The sequence below is a fragment of the Ochotona curzoniae genome, unplaced genomic scaffold (assembly GCF_017591425.1).
Source record: "Ochotona curzoniae isolate NIBS_2020 unplaced genomic scaffold, NIBS_Ocur_1.0 contig_2599, whole genome shotgun sequence".
Taxonomy (NCBI): Eukaryota; Metazoa; Chordata; class Mammalia; order Lagomorpha; family Ochotonidae; genus Ochotona; species Ochotona curzoniae.
The window spans coordinates 11,980,530-12,003,911 of NW_024465520.1; the positions used below are offsets into that span (position 1 = coordinate 11,980,530).

General features: G+C 40.7%; 1 protein-coding gene across 1 annotated transcript in view; it reads left to right on the forward strand.

Moving 5' to 3' along the window:
• LEKR1 (leucine, glutamate and lysine rich 1) overlaps positions 1-23,382 on the forward strand; it is a 178,930-nt gene that overhangs the window by 66,236 nt on the left and 89,312 nt on the right. Inside the window, exons 4-6 of the mRNA XM_040974853.1 lie at positions 2,916-3,035; positions 7,769-7,944; positions 20,836-21,021. Of these exons, the coding sequence (XP_040830787.1) occupies positions 2,916-3,035; positions 7,769-7,944; positions 20,836-21,021 (482 nt within the window). The remainder of the gene's footprint in view (positions 1-2,915; positions 3,036-7,768; positions 7,945-20,835; positions 21,022-23,382) is intronic.

Here is a 23,382-nt window from a genome sequence, read left to right on the forward strand (position 1 = left end):
GTGAAGAGGGAGATCTAGCATGTCTCACACAGGGAGGTGGGAAGGAGAGCGCGGCTGGGCGCTTCGGCAGCACCAGTGGGCCTTGCAGGTGCGACAACAGTGCCACCAGTCTCTGCTCATTTTTTTTTCCATCAGTGTTTCTGTGTCAGTCAAACTGTGCATCCTGAGCTAAAATAAAAGCATTACAGACACTTGGCTTACCTGGTTTCCCTCTGACACACACAGATTTTGTGTTCTGTGTAGGGAGGTAAGCTAGGAGGGAAGAACCAGGGTCTGGAAGTACGGGAGTGAAAAAGAGATGAGGACCATTCCGGAAGTGACAGGGAAGCTAAGCCAGTTCCAGGATGCAAATTTTAGTTAAAGCAAGGCAACTTTAGCCTAGAGCAAAGGAATGGATGTCTCTTGGAAGATCACTTCCTGGAAAAAAAGACCTATGGGAAGATTACCAGCTGTGACTGAAGGTTTTGAGAGGTGAATAGGAGAGTTATGCTTCTGTTAATGCTGGAAGAGGCGGCAGTGATAGGCACACCAAAAAATCAAGAAAGGAGACAATTTTTACTCTAGGAACCACAGAAAGTTGCACAAGGAAATCATTGTAATTATAGCATATATATATATATATATATATATATATATATAGTGACTCAATGCAAATACTGAAAGTAATTTAACAGAAAAGGGTTTTATTCAACCATATGGGGTGATAAGAATAGGAGAGGTAGTGTATGTATGTGTAGAAAGGTCACTTCTTAGTAATTATCTCACCCCCTTTTTTTTCTATATTGGTAACAGGTGTTTGGATGTATCTGGCATCTACTTTTTCTAGTTAGGATACTACATCTCCCGGCTTCCCCTGCAGGGAGCTGTAGCCATGTATCTAAGTTCCCCAGAAGTTTTCAGTGGTATTTCGAGATGCTTGACTTGAAAAAGATGGCAATGCATACAACATGATTGTGTGTGTTTATATAAATACATATTCTAGATTATATGTTACTCAAGATAATATGTATAATGAAATATTAAGGATAAACATAATATAGCACTAAATTCTAGAAGAAGCAGGAAAACTGCATTTGTTTTTTCTTATAAAGCTTTCAATAACACTTGGCGTCTTAAATTATACATGTTTCATAAAAATTATTTATTAAGTGTTGCATTCACTTATGAATGCATGCTCATAAAAATTTGAACAGTAAGAAGAAAATGGAATAAAAGTTCTGCCTCTCGTGGGGGCAGGTGGGCTGGGCTACAGCTCCTGCCAGTGAATGTAGAGGTGAGGTGGGCCAAGCCAGACTGAGGCACACTTGAGACCCTGGGGGAAGCGAGGAGTGTGAGCCTGGTACGGGGCTGCAGGGAGCTCGCCTCTTGGGCCACAGCCCCACGGACAACGTGAGAACTGGGATCAGGGGCAGATCAGACCCAGCACGGATACAACACCTGTTGGCCTGCACGTGAACTGGGTTAGAGGGAGAGCCAGGCCTGGCTAACTGACTGTACCCACTGGTACAATCATAGGCCAGAGTAAGAGCAGGCTTTGCCACAGAATCAACCAGCACGTGCTGGGAATGGGGACTATTCCTGCCAAGCTAGACTGCAGAGCCATCTGGAGAGTCTCAGTCTGGGACTGGGAGTGGGCCCAGTAGGGCGGCTGTGAGCATGAGAACCAGGACTGGGGGCAGGCCTGGCTAGACAGGTGGTGGCACCTGCCAGCATGAATGTGGGCTGGATTGTGAGATCAGTTACGTTGTTAGGCTTCAATGCCCGTTGACATGTGTAAGAGCTTAATGGGATGTAGAACAGACTGGACCAGTCTGCTGTACAAATTGGTAAGCACAGGAACCAGGGCTTGGGGCGGGCCTGGTGGGGATTATCGGGGGTTACTCTGACTAGGCTGCAGTTCCTGATGGTGTACATCAGGGCAGAGTGTATCATGGACAGGATTGGGCTGGGATGCAGCCTGAAGACAGGACTGGAAACAAAACTGACCTAGCAGTTAAAACTATCAATGTGTGTGTAGGCTGATATGGGTGACAGAAGCAGACCCCATTCCAGCAAGCACACACAAGAGTCAGGTCTGGGGTCATTTCAGATGGAGTTTCTTTAGAGATTCCCCCAACTGAACCGCTGGACTCACAACTCCAATCAGGAGAATTGTAGGATCTGTAGTTTGACTGTGGAGTGCATGTGTCAGAGCTGGGCCTCCTCAGTGGCTTAGATGGAGCTGTGGACAAGCATACCCAGATGCACATGGAGACTATGGCAGCCCATTGGAGCCTGCAGAAGACATCTGATGCCATAGTAGAGCAAGGAGGGCAGAGCTGATTAATCAACTACCCCAGCCAAACACTGACAGCAAATATCTGAGCAAATGGATACTCTAAGGTCGACTTTGAAAGGGTTTTCTCATCCTTGGTTGGAAGAGATTGACTGCATTGCAGAACTATCAACCACTTGAGCAGGACCCTCTGAGCATGCTCCACACCAAGGACCCTGGAATGACATCAGGTGGCCGTTCCCCATACCTGGGTAGCGGTTGGGAGATTAGGTAGAGCTTCTCTCTTTATCTCTCTTTTCCCCAGGATACAGGAGGAAGAAAATGTAGAAACGGTGGTCTCACCCACTTTTTTTCTAACCCTCCACCCTTCCCACCCTAGTCAACTGTGTAAACATCATCAAAAATAAAATTAAAAAGAAAAGCCCTGCCTCTCGTCAATATTCAGCACCTTCTCCTTGCCTGTAACTTCAGTTCTCCTTCCTGGGGCTAGTGACGGGTCCGTGCGTGTCTTTCTCTCTTTTTATACTTTTAAATAGTGTTCTTATAGCTTTTAATTAAAGTTCTTTATTGTCATTTAAAAACAGTCCTCAAAAAGGAAAGCTTTAACCTGACAACCTATGTTGTTTCTCTATGTTCTTAGGATTCTAGATGCAAACAATCAATTAAAAAGTCAACAAGATGAATTCCAGAGAGTTCAGAAAGAATTGAATCATTTGCAACTTGAGTTAAAAAGTAAACATAAACAATCACAGGTCTTCAGGTAAGATTATCTTGAAAGAATTGAAAATATGCATTTAATTATTAATTTTATAATCAAACACACTTAGTAATCTGATTTCTGTCTGGTATTTCTGAGTGTCTGGTATGTCTGGTATGATTGAGAAAAATAGAAACAACCTCACTTTTTCAGAAAAAAAAGTCTTGATTGAGAATCTTGTTAATAAAATTTAAACTGGGGAAACATCATGTTCTTTTAGCACTTGGTCCCCGTTGTTATTTTGCAGTCACATGTAGAATGGAAGACTACGTATCCTCTTGCCCAGTGTACCTTTTTATTAATCTCTTAAGTTTAGATAGTCCAGTGACGTGGAAAGTAACAGAATAGGGGAACTTCCCAAATAGTGTTAGTACAACCCCTGAATTTGGAAATTTCTAACATAAATAATGCTAATTCTTCATTTTCTTTAAATATTTATTTATTTGAAAGGCAGAATTACAGAGAGAAAAGGAGTGTTGGAGGGGGGGGGAATGGGAGGGAAGAGGCGGGATGCAAGCAGAGAGGGGAAGTAAGAGTGGGGAAGGAGGAGAGGGGGAGGGAAGAAAGAGGGAGGGAAGGAGGAGCAGCAGGAAGAGGAAATCCGTCTTTACATCCCAAATGCCGGCTACAGCCTAGTCATTAGCAGAAATGCTCTGTTAAAAAATTCTGTGACCCAATAATTTGTTTACACATTATTGTTATAACCTGTAGGGGCCTACCTCATGTTCAGTAAATAGTTGTTGAATGAATGAAATATACTGAAAAAAAAAGTGAACGTCTTTTTTTGCCATCGGGAATCCTTCTGACCTTTTCTTAGATATCTGATATTGAACTGGCAGTTTAATGTCACCCAGGTGACTCCAGCTCCCCTGTTGTAATCACGACCATGAGTATTCATTCTCGGTTCCTATAACAGAGCTGATCCGAGCCTTCCGTGCCCCAGGGATAGTGGGATTGAGTAGATGTTAATGGTTGTACTGGAAATACATGAAATAATTTGTACTGTTTCAGGTTATTATGGGATTGATACACTTGATCCTCATTCACATCTTTGCATGGCATTTGCAGTATTGTAAGATTTTCAAGAAACTTACACATATCTAAATGTCATTTTTGAATGTTATTTCTATATCTTAATTTTATTATCATTGAGTTGTACTCTTTAACTGCTTATTTTGTTTACAAATTTTCAATAGATCTGTGATTTTTGTTCATTTTTAATTAAAAGGTAACAAATTAGGGGCATGAACTCTGATGTATATATTATATGTATGTATATATACATATATATATATATATTATATGTGAAAGTGATAGTACAACGATTCTGGAAGTAACTGCTTAACCAGATATTTAATACAAGTTAAAAGCTTGTGATAGATTCATATCATTACTGGTTTTATTTTATTCTTACTGTTAGGCACATGGCACAAGAAAAAGGCTTATTGGTAAAAATCCAAGCAAAGGTTATAGGGCTCAGTGCCTTTTGCTGCATCATTGGAAGCTGATTTTTAACTGTCTTACTGATTCTTTAAAAAATATATATTTTGAAATAGTAAACTTAGTGATGGCTGAAAATGAGTTTATAATCTCCCCTGCTAAAGAGGTAAGGGAAAGAAGCGTGAGCTTGAGTTCTGGAGCTCAGAAGGAACTATGAACAAATTAATGATCTGTGTTTTGGGGTCACATTGCTCTTCCAAAATTATTCTCTCATTTGTTTAATTACAATGGGGCTTAATCACCCAGCCTGCAGCAGAGCTGCTTCCTGCTGCTTGCTTCTCCTGACATCATTTCTAGCCTGTCTTTTGCAAGGGAGGAAGGAGGAGGAAGCGTGTTAAATCTCATTTGGTTCAACAGAGCGGCTGTCAGGACAGAGTGTCCTTTGAAAATGGAAGCCAACCTTAGGCTGCCAGAAAGCAGTTGTAGGATTTGCACATCTGGGTCCGCTTCTAGACTGCTGAACAGGAGCCCTCGGGGAGGAATCCTCGGCGTTCTGCTTGGACTCCTTGGCAGAGCTCATCTCCCAGTGTCTTAGAACAGTCAAGGTGACCGGCATACACAACTTCTCTGTGAATCGCTGTGTCCCAGTCTCTCACTCCAGGCTTCCTTCCTCCAAGGTTCTGGGAAGGTTCCAGGTGAAAGTAAAATGAGCTTAAAGGAACTTGTTAAAAATTACCTATATACTTCCATCTCTTCTTATACCCCACTTCTGATGCCAGTCTGCCGTGGGGGGTAGGCGCAGCCACTTGAGAAACCTGAATGAGGGAAAGTTAACTTGGAAAAACAGCATTGTAAATGCTATTTGGAAATACCTTTTTAATTGTTTATTTATTGGAAAGATAAGGGAGACAAAAAGAGAGAGCTCCAACTACTGAACCACCCACCAAATTAAATCAACCAAACCCATAAAGAAAAAGATCAATTTTCAGCGAATATTCTTGGATTATTTGATAATCCACTTAATCCACTAAAGGTGAGTTGACTATTAAAATGAATTGGAAAAAAACTTATTTCTTGTTAATTTTACAAAAATTTCTAACATCATTGAATATAACATTAAAATCACAATACACCAAAGGAGTTGAAAATCAAATTGTTTCCTGAGTATGATTATTTCAAAGAGAATTTACGATTAGTCACTGTTAGGAAACAGACACAGAACAAAGGAAAAGACTGGGTAGGTATTCACAGCCAAATAGGATTTATTATCAAAGAGAATAATAAAGCATGGCAGGAAGCTGCCTGCCTCGTGCAGATAGATGGAGTGAACACGTGCTGGGCTAGTCCTTCTGCAGTTGGGCTCTTTAGACAGTCCTGGCAGTGGGAAAGCGGACAGGGGTTTCAACCTTGGTGCCTCTTGTCCCCCTTACTCCCTGGTGGTTGGAAGAAAGTGCAGGTTGGGCTGGTGTTTTGAAATGCAGTGAGGGGACTGGCTCCATTGACTGGGAGTACAAATGGCTCCTGGGTCCTTGCCCCTTCAGTCACTTTCTGAGGAAACTTAAAAATGCAAAAAATTGTAACATAATCATCTGTGAGGAAAATGCGTAAGAATTTCCTTAAATTTGACAACATGAAATATTTGTATGGCATTACTACAAATGAATTCTGGGGCCAAAAGATCTTTCTGAACTACTATTGGAAGAAAAATTAATGGTCATGTTAGGTAAAAAGCTGTATCATCTTCATATTATCTCCATTTTAGTAATGTTATAAAATGTTCTCATAAAAAATACGAGTGTAGAACATGCATCCAAAATTGTAGCAAAGTATATTGTAGAGCTGTTACAGTTATATTGCTGTGAAGTTGCATTGTTTTATTGTATTTTATAATAGTAGCACCTATCAAATTTCAATATTCTTTGTCATGAATTTCTATAAACATGTATTTTTTAGCTTAACTTAGTAGTCATCCTTTTGATATCTTTTTCCAAGAAATCATATGGATTTAGACCCCACAAAATTTGGACCTATTCCTGTTAATTTTGATTTTTGTTTCTTGCCTTTCTGTCTATAAATGCCGAGACACTCACATGTCTTTTCTTCCTTTCAATGCCCTCCCAGGCCCTGACCCCCATTTCTGTGACTCGATCTCTGCAGCTGCCTCGTGTGAGGCCTTTCGGCACGCTGACTTAGTTTCACCTCTGCTCTCTGCTCAGTCAGCCCCTGTCCCCACATTCTGAAATTGCTCTTAGCCTGTGTGCAGGTTGAGTCATTCCCCATGGCTTCTGGCCTCGGATGGGGTGGGGGGTGCCCTGCAGAGCACACTGACTCACGCTGTTCTGTTTTCTAGATCTTCCATTATCCTCTGCCTTTTCTGACACGATTCTTTTGGGTTTTCAAAACCCCAAGTCCTAGTGCCCTTTGGGATTCTTTTCTGTTTTAGTAACTTAAGCGACAGTGTTTAGTGTGTATTTATTGTACTTGGCACTTAATTCTTCCAACTGAGGAGGAATCTGCTCTCATCCCTTGGTTCTTGTTGACTGAGTATACACTGTGTGATAGACAAGGCTAGCCGCTAGGGAGATTGTTACAGGCAAGCTATGACCTCTGCCTGCTACATCTGTACAGGAACCTAATAGCATCTGTGCGCATGTATTTTCATGGCTCCAGTCATTACCTTTTACCTCATAGCTCCTACATCTTTGTATCTTGAAGTCTTTCATAATTATTAAGGAATTTGTAGCCAAGATATCTGAAACTTATTTCACTTTTCAGTAAATAAAAATCAGGAGATGACAAGAGGCATGATGATTTTGAGCTGTGGCATTTGATGAAATGAAAGCACTGGGTCAGCAACTTTAAGTGGTTTTATTTATTTATTATTATTCTAGATTTTACATCATCTATAAATCCATATTGTGTGGGAAGAATGCTATCAAAGAGTTGCAGATTCTCCTTTTAAAAACTCTGACAATATTCTGTTCATTAAACCTTGCTCTAAAATGAGGAAAACATGATTGTTAGAATAAAAATGTAAAGACAGGTAGATAATCTTTCTTTGTAGTTAAAGTAGTGACCAAGTGGAAATGAACAGGAAGTACCATCTGCCTCAGTCTGCTCGAACTTGTTCTTGTTTGTATAAACTCTTCAGGCAGCGCTTGAGCAGCACCTGCTCTTACTTTCAGAATTGTCTCCAGGTACAGTGGATTAAATGGTCACTCTAAAATCATCGTATGAGAAAACATTTGCTATTGTGATTCTCTTTTTTAAAATCCTCATGTTTTATTACTTTACAGCCAGAGATCGCTGGAATACAAATATTTCTGGACTAAGACTCTTTCTTTACTTGCCTTTACTAAAAGAGAGTTAACCACTATTAAAAATGAAGTATATGATAATTTTCAAAACTGGACTTTGCTGAAAGGAGAAGTTTTTCTACAAATTAAATCTATAAGTGAGACGGCCTTGACAGGTTTGTTTATTATATTTAGAACATAATCTCCTTTTTTCTGTAAATGATACATCACGGGTAATAAAAGAATGATATTTAATTTTATATGCTATGATGAGAATTCCAAAACCTTCTTAAGCCTTCTATTGCTTGGTAGATTGCTTGGCCATTAAGATCTGTTTTATTCCTAAAATTAGAAAATTAAAGAGCAGATAGAAGATAAGCCGTGGTGAATTTATATAGAACTGTGGCCAGAAGCCTGCTTAGTTTTATCAAATATACTAGTTTTTGCTTAAAGAATTTTTTTCTTAATGGCTGAGTAGCACTAGGTCATCCTTCCCATAGATTTATGAATGAAATAGCTACCAAAAATGTTAGTGACCAGAACCAAGCACATGATGGAAGTACTATCAGAAATTGAAAGAGGCATATTAGTAAGTGGAAGATGAAAATCTGAAAAGGTTGCCTATTGGATTAATACATCAATATAACTCTTGAAAATACAGAACTATGAAACAGTGAAAAGATCAGTGGTTGCCAAGAATTCAACATAGCGAAGAATGAATAAGTGGGCTACAGAGGGTTTTTGAAGTACTGAAACTGTTCTATGATACTGTGGTAGTGGATGCATGTCACCATACAGTTGTTAAAACCCATAGAATACACAACACAACAATGAAACCTAGTATCAACTCTGAATTTGGGGTGATGATTTTGTGCAGTGTTGGCTCTTTGATTATAACAAAGCATCCACTCAGGTGTGGGATATCAGTATTGGAGGAAGTTATACATATATGAAGACAGACAGTATCTGAGTTTTTTTCCCAGCCAGTTTAGCTGTGTATCTCAAACTGCTAAAAAAATTTACCATATTAAAATAAAATTTTAAAAAGTTGAACAAAGGACATGACTTTGGGTGGATTCCTTTTAGAAAAAAGGGAAGGGCACATTTTGTTCCAAGAATCTGATGGATATCTGTCATCTTTATGGCCTGAAGTGGAACACAGAGATCAAGGTTGCTGTGACCACTGAGATGTGAGGATAAATTCCAGGAAAGAGAGCCAGAGAGGGAGAACCGAAATGTTGTGTATCCTTTTTCCAAATCTGATATCGTATCCTGAAAGTACATTTACTCAGGAAGGCTCTAGGCAGCCCATATGGGACCAAAACAATTGGTAATTCTGCTCCTACCTATCCTAGATGAGACTGATTCTGCAGTTTAACTGATAACTAAATTAGCCACTTGTTAGCATAAAACAGTACAAAAGTTCAGTACTGTTAGGAGGAACCTAACAAAATCCAGAGTCTCCGTAGCATAATATCTACAACTACCTAGATACTATTCAGAATAAACTGTCCTTTGAAAAAACAGGAAAATACTTCTCATACTCAAAGAGTATACCATCACTAGAGACCAAACCCAGGCTGATCCAAATGAAACAATTAGCTGACCAGAATATTAAGCCAACTACTTACAACTGTGGTCAAGGACATAAGGGAAAATATGCTAGTAATGAATAAAAAGATAGACTATCTCAGTGAGAAAATGAAAAAGGAAAAAAATGGAAGTAGGCATTATAGAAATATAAAAACTGATGGAGTATACTTCCTCCAAATATGTTGCTGGAAGAATGGACAGTATGATGTTCACACGGAGCTCAGCCTGGCTAAGGATCACCCAGAAACTACGGATGTTTTTTCAACTGTAACTCTTAGTTCAAATGTCAGTTCTCTGAAAGGATCTCTCTTGGTCATCGTAAAGTGATCTTCCTTCATATTTCTTCTTTCAGGTTTTAGCTTTAATATTTGTCCCCAGGAGACTTGTTTACTGCCAGGTTCTCCCTTCTAGACCCGATATTCATTGAGGAAAGCAGCTTTGATTGCTTTCCGGAATGCTATGTTTGGAAGGTTCTCGGGAAATTCTGCCTGTGACATAGGAGATGCTACATGTGCTGTGTGCAGCTGATAGTGAAGGAGAAAATAGTCTCAAATTTCAAAAACGATGTTACAGATCATTGTATATATGTGTACATATACGCCTCTGAGTATTTTTTCAAAGATTTTATTTACTTTTAGTGAAAAGTCAAATATAGAGAGGAAGATCTTTTATTTGTTGATTCATTCTGCAGGGGGCCGCAACGGCCAGAGCTGATCTGAAGCCAGGAGTCTGGAGCCTCTTCCAGGTCTCACATGTGGATACAGGGTCCCAAGGCTTTGGGCTGTCCTCGATTGCTTTCCCAGGCCATAAGCAGGGATGGGTGGGAAGCCAGGCTGCCAGGAAACAAACCAGCACCCATATGGGATCCTGCCATGTGCAAGGCAAGGGCTTCAGCCACTAGGCTACCACACTGATTATTTTCTAAAGTATTTTGGTAATTCTCACATATTCTGTAACCTGGGAAGAGAAGAAAAACTTCATTTATAAGATGAATTTGCCTGAAAGACAAGAACAAGGTTTTTGTGTGGGTTATTATGAGTACAACAATTATTATTTGGGTTATTAATTCTGTTTTGGAACTGTTTTATTGAATTTCTAAGGGGGTAAATATATAATAACTTAGTTCTCTTTTCTTCTCAAAATAGAAAATGTTTAAGCAAAAATGTAAAAACTACAGAAAGAGAGCTTAAAAAGTTGGCATTGTCTGTGATGTTTTATAAAACTTTCTAAGCTTGTTTTCCCTGCACATAGATGTTTACATTGAACTAGAGTCATTCCAACTGTGTTGACATAGTGTCTTATTATAGAAATGTATTTTATTCAAGTAGTTTTTAAGTTTGTGGACATTGAGATTGGTCATAGTTTTTGCTGATACAACTAGGCCTCAATGCGTATATTTACACATACATCTTTATAATCTTGTTCCTTTTTTTTTTTTTTACTTTATATAATCAATTCCTGAAAGAAATATCAGAGTGGACGTGTACACCATTTTGCTTTTTGTTTGCACATAATGCTTATATTTTACATTTTATTTTCACGTGAGAAGAAAGGAATGAGTTTTCAACCTTTGGCCTTTATATTTGCCATGGGAGTAAATTACTTCTGCTTCAGGAGTTGGAAACTTTTTAGAAGTTCCCCATGGTGGTTGCAGAACTGAGGTGGAGATGCAACTGTGGGCCGGGATATTCAGTTCCCAAGCAAGAGCTTAGAACACATGACACATGGAGCATGTGAAACTGAAGCTTTATTACTCTAAGAGTCATTTTCTCCTTCCCGAGTGATATCGGCATGATCAGAGCGTAGGGCGTGGTTGTGCAGGCGTACACACAGGAAGGTGCAAAATCCAGAGGAGGCTGATGCTTGTTGCCCTTTCAGTTTCTTTCATCAATTAAAACAGTTTAAATTCAGCAACAGCACTAGTAAGCAGGTACATAAAATTTCAAAAGCAGGAATTTTAAGTAAATAATAAACATATGTGATATCTCCAAAGGTTAATTTGGGTAAAGCTTGAAAAACTACCACAGAGGAAAACTACCTACAGAGGACAATATTACCAGGAATCTAAGCAGGTTTTAGGCGTGACTGTCCATGCCTAAGTAGCATGTGAAATATGCCAGTAACCTCTTGTTCAGTTGATAACATTTTGTGTAGGTGGAGGTAAATATACCATTAAAATTAATTTTACACATTTGAACATATCAACCAGAACCTTGAAATTGCATCTGTGGCTTATGTTACACATATTTCTTTTGGATAATGTTGGTACAGAGAAATAGTGAAATGAACTTTCTAAACTTAAAAAAACTTTAAAAAATATTAAATTTTGTAAGTTAGTCAATTTTACAAAAATGATAAAGACAGTATGATTCATATTTGAAGAGTATTGTCCACAGTCATACTTATTGCTTCCTGTTCTTAGTTCACTATTATATTTATGCTTTATGTAAATTTAATAAGCAAAGTCTGTTACAAATCACTGGTGTTAGAACTTCTAAAGAATTTGGCAGAATCCAGAGGGTGATGGGGCTTCTTAGTAGCTTTTTCCTTTTACAGCCCTGTCTAGCAGACTGGAGAAAGACCACACAAGCCACTGTGTTTGTGCCAGCCTGTGTTGCCTTCTGTCCTGTACATTTCAATTCTTAATGTATTTTTAGATAAAAATTCACTATTTTCTCTATACATTTTCTAGAAAATATTGTTTCAAAAAGAGTGTGACAGGGAGGGAGAGACAGAGAGATCTTGGTTCATGCCCACACCGGCCCAGCACATCTGGAGCTGGCATGCCAAAGCCCAGGCCATCCTGGTCTCCCACGTGGACAACAGGGACCTAGGCCCATGAGCCATCTTCTGCTGCCTTCCAGAAGCATCGGCAGAAAGCTGCATCAGTAGTAGTGCAGCTGGGACTTGAACCAACATCGCAAGCAGTGGCTCAATCCACTGCAGCACAACGGCTCCTTCAGGTCTTTTTCCCAAGATGTACAGGTGTTCTAAGAGCAGGGCTGCCCCAGCTATAGGCCTTGGTTGCCTTGTGCTTAGGAAAGTGTTATGCTGCTGAGAGAAAAGCAAGCAATAGCTGGCAGATATTCTGGTCCTGGTTAACGCCAGATTTGTCTTAACTGTAACAGTATGCCAGCATAGTTGCCTATTCTGTTTATTTCATTTCATTTTTATTTTTAAGATACATTATGTGGGGAATTTAACTCAGGGACCCACACTGCTGCATCCAGGGGGCTGGGGCCTGGGGGCCTTCCCAGAAGACAACCCCTGGGGCCCAAAGAGCAGGAGAGCTTCTGATTACCTGGGGAAGGGACTCTGGGGATGTGTGGGAGTGGGGGCTGTCTAGGGAATGCTTTACAGGTGTGGACTGATTTCTGGGGCTCCTATGGACTTGGCCACTACACTCACAGGTAAACAAGCTGAGACTGCATGACTTAGAGAGGGAAAACTGGAGGGCATGTCTGGATCTGATCAATGCATCCACCCATGTGGGAGACCTGTGCTAGGCTTTGTGGCATTGCCTACTGCCTAGGGGCAGGTGCCTACCTGGTAGGGCTGGGCCACAGTACCAGTTAGTGAGTATTGGGTAAAGGAATTGACGACACAATGTTAGACCTTGACACCCAAAAGAACTAGGTCTGGGGGAGGATTCTGTAGGGGACATGTGGGTTCACCATGTGGGTCTGCAGTATCTAGTGGTTTACATGAGAGCTGGGGGTATTGGTGGGCAGAGCTAGGCAGGACCATGCAACTCACTGACACTCATGGGAACTGGGGTTGGGAATGGGCCAGGTTGGCCCAGGCTGTAGCACCTGTGGTTGCACCCGAAAATTGGGCCCAGGAGCAGGCTGGACCGCACTCCATGCCAGCACATACAAAGGCTGGGACTGTAGGCAGGCAAGGCCAGGCAGAATCTAGCACCTGCCTACATGACAGATCCAGGTCTGGGAGTGGGCCTGGTGGGGAGCTCCTCTACTCTGCCACAACTCCCACTGAGGAACAAGAGAGGTGGCGTGGGGAGTGGGCCAGGCCAGGCAGGGCTGCTTCACTTGTCAGCCCGTGTGCAGGCTGGCTTGGGGTGGGGTGTGGAGGACCAGACTGGGCTGTGCTAAGTCCTAATACCCTCTGCAATGTGCAGGAGCCAGGATAGGGTGTGGGTCACACTAGGCTAGGCTACTTCATCTGTTGATTCATGTGAGAGCCAAGGATAGAGACAGGCCGGGCAGGGCTAGGCTGCTGCACCTATCGGTGAGAGTTGGGACTGGCGGAAGGCCAGGCCAGGCTGTGGCATTTGTGGGCAAGTGCCGTGACTGGGCACAGGTCATACCAGGCTGGTTTGAAGCACCAGTCAACATGTGCAAGATGAGGGTTGGGAAAGGGTAGGGGAACTAAGGGGACTCTCTTGCTAGGCTATGATTCCCATAGGTGAGTGAGTGTCGGGGCTAAGGTGTGGACTGGGTGAACGTGGTTGCAGCACCCCTAGGCACGTGAGCTTGGTCCAGGGATGGGATGGACTGTGATAGGCTCCAGAACATGCTGGTACTCACTAGAGCCAGAGTGGTGCAGGATGGGCTGAGTTAGATTGTGGCACCTGCTGGTCCCCGCTAGAACTGGATCTGGGGGTGGGCTGGCAGTATTGGGCTGTAATCCCTGCTGGTGAGAAACAGAATGGGTGTGGGCTAATCAGGCAGGGCTACAGTGCCTACTGGTGAATACCAGGACAGGAGGCAGGCCATATCAGGCTGGGCTGAGCATGCCAGATCCAGAGCTGGGAGCTGGTCTGACAAGGGGACTTGGAAAACTCCTTTGTGCTTCGACCCATCCCACCCTAGCCAGTGACCCATGTGGGTATCTATCCTTCTCAACTACATAAACAGCATTAAAAATAAAAATAGGGCCCAGCATGATAGTGTAATGGTTAAGGTCCTCTCCTTGAACGCACAGGGATCCCATATGAGCGCTGGTTCTAATCTCGGAAGCTCCACTTCCCATCCAGCTCTCTGCTTGTGGCCTGGGAAAGCAGTCAAGGATGACCCAAAGCCTTGGGACGCTGCACCCATGTGGGAGACCTAGAAAGAAGTTCCTGGCTCCTGGCTCCGGATCAGCAAGTACCAGCCGTTGCGGCCATTTGGGGAGTGAATCATTGGATGGAAGATCTTCCTTTCTGTCTCTCCTCCTCTCTGTACATCTGCCTTTCCAATAAAATAAAATAAATCTTTAAAAAATAATAAGATAAAAATAGGGCTCAGCACAATGACTGAATTGGCTAATCTTCCCTTTGCCAGTGTCGGGATCCCACATGGACAGCGGTTTGTGTCCTGACTGCTCCGGTTCCATCCAGCTCCCAGCTTGTGGCCTGGCTAAGTAGTGAAGGATGGCCCGAGTCCATGGGACCCTGCACCCGGGTAGGGCCCTGGAAGAAGCATCAGGCTTTTGGTTCCTGGCTTCAGATTAGGAATGAACCAGCAGATGGAAGAGCTTTCTTTCTGTCTCTCCTCTCTATAAATCTGCTTTTCCAATAAAAATAAATCTTTAAAAAATGAAAGAAAATTTTAAGAAAAGCAGGACTGTAGAGCCAGCAAGCTGAGGCTCACATCCGAGTTCTACTACTTACAAATATAGTGTCCACATCTGTAAAATGGAAAAAGACACCCCCCACAATCTGCCTAATACAGTAGAAACTAAAATATCCTACCTGTTAATATTTTATGCTTTCTTATTCTAAGGTCCATTTGCTTTCTGCTGTATTAAATTCTCACATACATTTTGTAAGTTTTCATTATTGTGAGCTTATAGCTTTTTTCCTAAGTAAAGGATAAAAGTCAATATCTTTCACTGATGGCTTCTTTAGAAATCTGTGTATCAGACCCACAAAAACAATCTCAACTGGTTCATAAAGAGTTCAGAAGCGGTTCAGTGGAGGAGGGATATCCTTAATCCAGCGCCTTGGACCGCTCGGCCACACTACCGTGAAGAGGAGGGGATATCCTTTCAACACGTGCCGGAGTGCTTGCGTATCATAGAAAAAAGAAACAAAAGCATTGACCTTACATCTTATACAAAAAGTAACTCCAAGTAGACCAGAGATCGCAAGTGCTGGGACATACGGTAAATCCATTTTTAGTTTTAGAGGAAGTCACAAAATGATTTGTCTACATTGATGTATACTTTTACATTCCTACCTACATAATAGGAATGATCTAGTTTTCTGATCCTTGACAACACTTGGTGTGGGAAGACTTGTTAAATTTTAGACATTCAAGTAAATGTGTGGAAGTATTTCATTGTGGCTTCATTTTGCATTTCCTTGGTAGTTAATGGTGTTAAACTTTCTTATGTATTTTTGTCATCTTTATGAAGGAAAATAAGTGAGATCATTGTCATGGGCCCCACGGGGTCCAACCTCACCAGGGCCATAAGAAGAAATTTTTTTTTAAGAAGAAAATTTTTGAAAGTTTATTTCAAAAGTAAAGTGACAGAGAGAGAGGAAGAGACAAAGTGATCCTGCATCTGCTCCATCTTCACTTCCCGAATGATTGCAATACCTGCCTCTGGTCTGGCTGAAGCCAGAGTTCTTCTTATGTGGGATGGGACCCAAGTGCTTGAGCCATCCTCTGCTTCTCTCCTAGGTGCATTAGCAGGGAGTTGGATCCGAAGAGGAACACTCAGAATTCAAGCCAGTAGTTCCAGATGGAATGCCAGCATTGTAGGCAGTGGCTTAATCTCTGCCCTAAGACTGACCTCACGAAATATTTACACCTTTACCTACAGAAGGGGGACCAGAACGAAACAAGGAGAAGGCAGCATATGCAGGCAAGGAGAGAGACCTGGAACAGATCTTTGCTTCATCACTCAAAGCAGCTTGCAAATTGGGTGCAGTCTCTTTAAAATGCCAATGATGTTTCTTTACAGAACTCGTGAAAACAATCTTAAAATTAATATGGAAGCACAGAGGACCCCCTCAAATGACGAGTGTAATCATGAACAAAAAGGGCAAGCGTAGAAGGCATCATGATGTCTGATTTCAAGACGTAGTAATAGAATGGAACTGAAAACGGATACATGGCTAATGAGGCAGAATAGAGACTGGGATAGAGCTGGACTGACGTGGCCACAGCTAGCCGCCTCCGAGAAAGAACAGCCTCTGCAAGAAATGCTGCTGAGACAACTGGACATCCGTTTGCGGAAGACTGAAACTTGACCGTCTGTCCGTAACCACATACAAAAGTCAGTGCAACTCAAAAATGAGTCAAAGGCTTAAATATGATGCTTAAAAATTACAAAACTATTAGAAGAAAATGAGCTAGCACCTCAAGTCCATTTCAGAATATAAGTGATAGTTTTATAAACAAGACCCTAAAAGCCCAGGTAACAAAATCCAGCCAGACAAATGGGGATCAGACTACAAAGATTCTGCACGGCAAAGGAAATAGCAGAGTGAAAAAGCAACTTACAGAATAGCCAAAAATATTTAGAAATTATCAGATACAAAGTCAATACTTAAAAAATATACTAGGATATACTGCAAAAAGCTTGTGGAAAAACTGAATTAAAAGGTAAGATGTGGACAGTTGGTCTAGTGCTTATACGATATTGATTAGGAGTGCCTGGGTGTGCTCCTCGGCTATACTGCCCGATTCCAGCTTCCTGTTCATGCAACAAACATGGCTCGAGTAATTGGGTTCCTGCCACCTGTGTGGACAAACTGGATTAAATTCTCGACTCCCAGCTTTGACCCTGGGGCAGCCATTTGGACTGGGAACCAACAGATATAAGCTCTTATGTGTGCGTCTACCTCTGTAAATATGCTTCTTAAACTGGAAAAAAAAAAAGGTGAGGCCAAAAAGAAAAGGATTGAAATGCATACGTTGTTTCTTCATTTTAATTAATTTTTGTAGATCCCTCATATGCATAGATTTCAACACTTATGACAAGTAAAATAAGTTTTATTTTCAAGAACTTTCTGCACCCGTGTGGGAGATCCAGAAGAAACTCCTGGCTCCTGGCTTCACATCAGCTCAGCTCTGGCTCTTGCGGCCACCTGGGTAATGAATCATCGCACAAAGATCTTTCTGTCTCTCCTCTTCTTTGTAAATCTGATTTTCCAAGAAAAATAAACAAACCAAAAAAAAAAAAAAAGAAAGAAAAAAACCTCTTTAAAAAAAAAGGAAATGCACTGTACTGTATATACCTGATACCATTCAGCCATTAAAACAAAAATGAAATCCTGTCATTTGCACTAAAATGAGCAGAAATGAAGTCATTTTGTTAGGAAAATAAGCCAAGCACAGATGTTGTCACTCTCTACATAAATCTACCAAAAGAAGTTAAAATGACTTGTGGGGTTTGGTTGGGAAGGCAAGAGGAAGGGGAAATACAGGGAAGACGGATAATAGGCCGCACAGCACAGCTAGGCGGGAGGAGAAGGTTCCTCTGCCCCAGCTCTCAGTTGACGTTAGCCCACGATAATGTGTTGCATGTTATAGGAAAGTTAGAAGAGGTCTCAGATTCTAAACGTAAACAATAGATGGGAATGCTAACTACCATGCTTTACTCCATAGATGTCGTATAAAATACCTTGAAATACACTGCATCCCATAAATACATGTAATTATTATGTCAATCAAAATACACAAAGTTTTTGTGAAATGTAAAAAAAAGGTTGTATATGAGGAAGCCATTTAGAAGCTTTGCTCAGCAGTGCCTTTAGTAATTTAGTAGGTATTTATTGAGCTGCTCCTTTAGTGTGTCACAGTACAGATTTGAGGGGTAATAAAGTAAATAAGATACTATCTAAGGCCTACACAAAGGGCAGTACAAACAATATAAACAGATTTCAGTTCCAGAAGATCAAGGGCACTTCAAGATTTCCCTCTAAGTAGCTTTTGAACTATGGCAGGAAAAATATAGGCGGGCTAGAGGATCTTGGCGGGGGTGATGCTGAGGCAGAGAAGGCCCGAAGTGGGTACAGTGGCCATCATAGGTTAATCTGGTGGGGAAGGAATTTCTGGGCCCCAAATTGGGACATGGAATAGACAAGGACGAAATTGTGTAGTAGTGAAGGCAGGACTGACTCCTTGACAGCAGGATGACCATAGGCACAGGAATGTTTAGTCTGTCATGGGTGAGCTCATTTGCTTCCACTCAGTTTTCTTTCCTAATTCCATATTAGAAGCATGATAGCTTCTGTTAGTTTTGAAATCTTGCTGAACTCTTCCATATGTAAGAATATATTTTACAAATAAACTTGTATCACAGGTTCATGTTCTTTTACTGTGAACTGGAAAGTCACATTGACGTGAGTAGCTGTTTTGGAGACAGCAGTGTATGCTAACGGGCTGCTAACCTAAGCAGTGTCATTTTGGCAAGCGATAAAATAGGTGACAGCATGTGTGTGCTGCTCTGTGGTGTCATTCTGAGTTAAACATAGACTGATATGATTACAGTGTGGTACAGTCGATTCAGTCACAAGAAGTCACCTTTATGGCTACAAAAATACACAGACTTTTTTTTTTTAAATACACAGACCTTTGGCATGGAGGAGAACTAACTTTCTTAGTTTCTTTATGTCCTTTCTAACAGTTTTAATATTTGATATTGTATTTTGACAGTTTTCTTTCACACAAATGAAACAGAGCCCTAAGATTTTTAGAAGCATATAGCTCTCCTTAGGGGAAAAACTTCCTACAGACAGTAATCATTGTTTTGTAGTAGAATTCTGTTTATTTGGTCTTTGCCAGTTTATTTCTCTGAGTTTTCCATTTTGATGTGGTTGTGCAAATGAAGAAGGCACGCTGTGCTCACACTCCGGGTCTCAGTAAATGACATGTTGTTCTCTCCTGATACGCCTTCTGCCGATATGTATTAGTCAGCTTTTCGTTATTTTAACTAACGTACCTGGAAGGAGCTTCTTGGGGTGAAAAAAGGGTTTATGTCAGGTTACAGTTTTGGAAATTTATAATTGAGGTGGAGTGGTCCCATTTGTCTGATGTCAGGTGGAGGCTGGCAGGGGTGGATGTGTGTAGAGGAATTAATCTCATGGAGATCCAGGAATCAGAGACAAGCAAGGCTGAGCTCAGCTTCAACAGCCAACCTTCCAGCCTTCTCTTGAGAACCACCTACCAACAGGCAGCCCCCCTAATGACCTGAAGACCCCTCCCTGTGCCACCTCCTTGCTATGGTTAGATCAAGTCTCTACCCTAATCTGTACATCATTAGCATTAAGCCATTAACTGTTTACATAACATACAGGGGCTTAGAGATCGAATGAGTTTGAGGATCCAAGTCCTGTTCAATTTATAACATGAAGGAAAGACATTTTGCTCTTCTGTCCTTGAGCCAGTGTCTGGTCATGTTCACCACCACCCCTGAAGACACACTCTATTCTCTGTGCTTGTTTGATCTGGCTCAGTGTTTCCTGTAACCAGGTACTGGCCACATGGTGTCTGGTGCCATGTTTGTCCCACCCCTCTACAGCGGCTTTCACTGGCCTGTGTGACAGCTCTGTCTGCTCTGGGAGCTCCCAAAGCAGTAAGTGATGGCAGCCTCTTTGGGCATCTTATTCTGTGCTGAATCATCACCCAGCCCCTTAATGGCTGGCCAGTGAATTAGCGGGAGTTTCATGCAGATCACATCTTTATCAGTTCAACTAATTGTTATACAAATTTCATGGTTTTTTTTTTATTATAGTTTGTATGTGTTTTAATGGTAGTTTATTGCAAAGGAGTTGAAAATGTCATTGAAGAGCGAACTTGATAGTTATCATTCTGAAGGATAATGCATTCATCTCATGAAATTATATAAAATTAACACATTGAAATCTACATAGAACCATGGCAACGTATTTCTTTTAAACTTACTCTAAGTAGATATAGACAAGTCACTGCTATGATAAATTCTATTCTTGCTTTGGGTGAGAATATTAGACCTATCAAAATATAATTGTTGAATAATACTTTCTGCCTGTAAATGTACTAGTTTCAGGGTCTAACTCCTTGGAGTCCTTTACATATATACTACCTTTCTTAATCATTTGTGTGGAATGTATTCTAGTTACTCTTAGAAGTGCTACCTACTCAGCCAGCTCCTTCTGCCACATTTAAATTTACCTATCTGAATCACATTGCCGAGAAAACATAATTCCACTAAAACTCAGAACATTATACAGCTATTTGTTATTCCTTGATGCATATTTTAAAAAACCAACCATAATGTTTTTCAAACGCAAATTAAAGGCTAATAAAAAAACTAACAGAAGATTTGATGCATCATTTTGCAATACAATTTTTCTTCCTTTACAGAATCACTGTTAGTTTTAAATCTCATGTTTTGGTTAGATATCATTGTAACCTCAGAAACGTCATCTTAGCTTTCGGCTCTTATTTTGCCAAAAGAAATTTATCAATTTTTGGTGAAATGTTTTCAGATTCAGTGTTGCCCATTTGTAAACTTTGTATCTTTTTTTTTTTTTACAGAAATAGACAGACTAAATAAAAGCCTGACAGTGTCACAGAGAAGTAAGTTTTGCCTTGAAGAGGAAATGAAAAACCTGAAATTGTTGTCAGATGCAGCTCTGTTGAGGTCTCAGCAGATCGAGACATCGAAACAACAGGAAGTGAACCTGCAAGCCAGATGCCATGAGTTTCAAAAAGAAGTACTAGGTAAAGAGAGTTATTTTTTGGTTATTAATGACTGGATATAAGAAGGAAATATCTGAAGTTTTTTCTTACAATCACAACAAAATCTTGTTTTAATTGTTTTGTGTTGCAGATATGGCTAGTGAATAGTAGTTGATGATAGCTGTGATTAATGTTGGCTGTCAGCCCTTCCATTTTGCCTTTTAAAGTGCCAAGTAGTCAATGTGCTAAAGATGTTTCAAGTACAAAGCAAGATCAGAAAAACAAAGTTAAACTTACTTGGGTGTGTTGTTATACCTATTGGATTAGTGGTTTAGGAAAGTGAAGGAAAATGCAGTATGTATGATGAGTCTAAATTTTTTTATTTTTAAATATTTTCTAAATTTTAAAAATTATGCAAAGTGTTGAAACTACAATTATTGGTTGTGGTGCTTTCTATACTTTTTATTGTGTGAAAAATATATGGCATTAACTTTTATTTTCAAGATTGATTATTAGAAATGCAAAATGACAGAAGGAAAGGGAGGAAGAGAGCAAGAGATGGGGAAGAGAGAGATGCAGAGTGAGAGAAAGAGAGGGAGAGAGATAGAACAATGAGGGGAGCGGGGGAGAAAAAGGTACCTTCCATCAGCTGGTTCACCTCCCAAATGGTCATAATGGCTAAAGCTGGGCCAGGCCGCTGTGGGGATCCAGGAACTCCACTCAGGCTTTCCTAGTGAGCACAGCAGGCCAAGGACTTAGACCATCTGCAGGTGCGTTTGCAGGGAGATGGATAGAAAATGAAGCAACCAGGAGCTGAACCTGTGCCCGTGTGTTTGCTGCTCTGGTGGCTTAACCCGTTGTGCTACAACACCAACCCCAGCCTCAACTATCCTAAAGTGTCCAGTTCAGCAATATTACCACATTTGCATTTTCTGTAACAGATCTCGAGAGAACTTTTTCATCTTGCAAAACTGAAACTGAGCACTATTTCTATCCTCTCATTTTTGACAACTACATTTCCACTTCCCATTTCTCTAAGTTCATCATTTTTGTAATCCACATGTATGAGATCATATTAGATTTGCATTTCTGTATCTGAAACATTTGACATTGCAAATGTCTTCCAGGTTTATCCAAGTTGGAGATTTGTGTTTTTGTGTCCATTTTGTCACAAATAGCAGGATGTCTTTCTTTTCACGACTAAATAATAAAAATAAATATATATAGGTATGTACACACACATATGTATATAATCTCTACTCATGAATCAGTAGACACTTAAACTGCTTTCCGTATTCTGTCATTTGGCTGTTGTGAATAATCCTGTGATAAACATGGTGTGCAAATAGAGATTGAGTTTTGAATTCTTTCAGATATATATATACCCAATTGCTTCTTGGCCTTTTGGCCAAGTGTAGAGAGATAATCCTGCTGGAATTGTGACCTATATGCTAGTTCTCTTTTACTCTCATGAACTGGGTATTTTCTACAGTGGCAGTGCCACTTCGCATTCCCAAGAGGAGTGTACAGGGCTCCAGCTTGTGTTTTCTGTAACACTTGATATTGTCTCTTCGTAATAGCTGTCCTGATGGGTGTGATGGGACACATCACTGTGACTGCGATTGGCATTTGTCTTGTGACAATCACTTGATCGCCACTGATACAAATTCCTTAAAGATTTGTCATCCAAGTCGTTTGCCTTTTAAAAAAAGTGTTATTTGGGTCCTTTTGTTGTTGGATTCTAGAAACGTTTCGTAAGATGATGAACTTCAGCCCCAGCTCGGATGTGTGATTCTACTCCAGCAATTGCTTTCTCATGCTGTGGGTTGTTTACTTTGATTTGCAGAGGTGTTGGTCTGCTTCTGCTTTCGGTGGCAGGTTGGAGAGCCTTTGCCAGATGAATGTCTTGAAGCTTTTTCCCAGGTTGTTCTAATAGCGAACACGTTTCTAGATAATCTTCTCTTTGCCCACTTAAAAAAGTGAGAATTTTGTTTGTGGAATCTGTGCAAAGCTTTACATTTCTCTTGACTTCTAAGGAATGAGTGTCTTCCTAGAAAGTCCAAGGAGCTCCACTTTTACTGGAAGGCAGCAAGGAATAATTGAAAATTGATTACTAAGAGAATAATATAATAAAAGAAGGATTTTAGAAATATGAATGTGTTAGCAGTGAATGGAGGAGTTCTGAACATCAAGAGTTTGCAGCCAAATATCTTTTGCTCTAACCCAGTTCCCAAACTGCACATAATGAACTGAAGTAGTGGAAGGGAGCTAGGGGGGAGGAAAGTAACATTTCTCAGGTCCTAACTGTGCTAACCACCATGTTAGAATTTTGCATAAATAACCGCAGTCCATTTTACAGCAACCATAAAATGCAAATAAAATGATCCCACTTTGCAGAGGAGA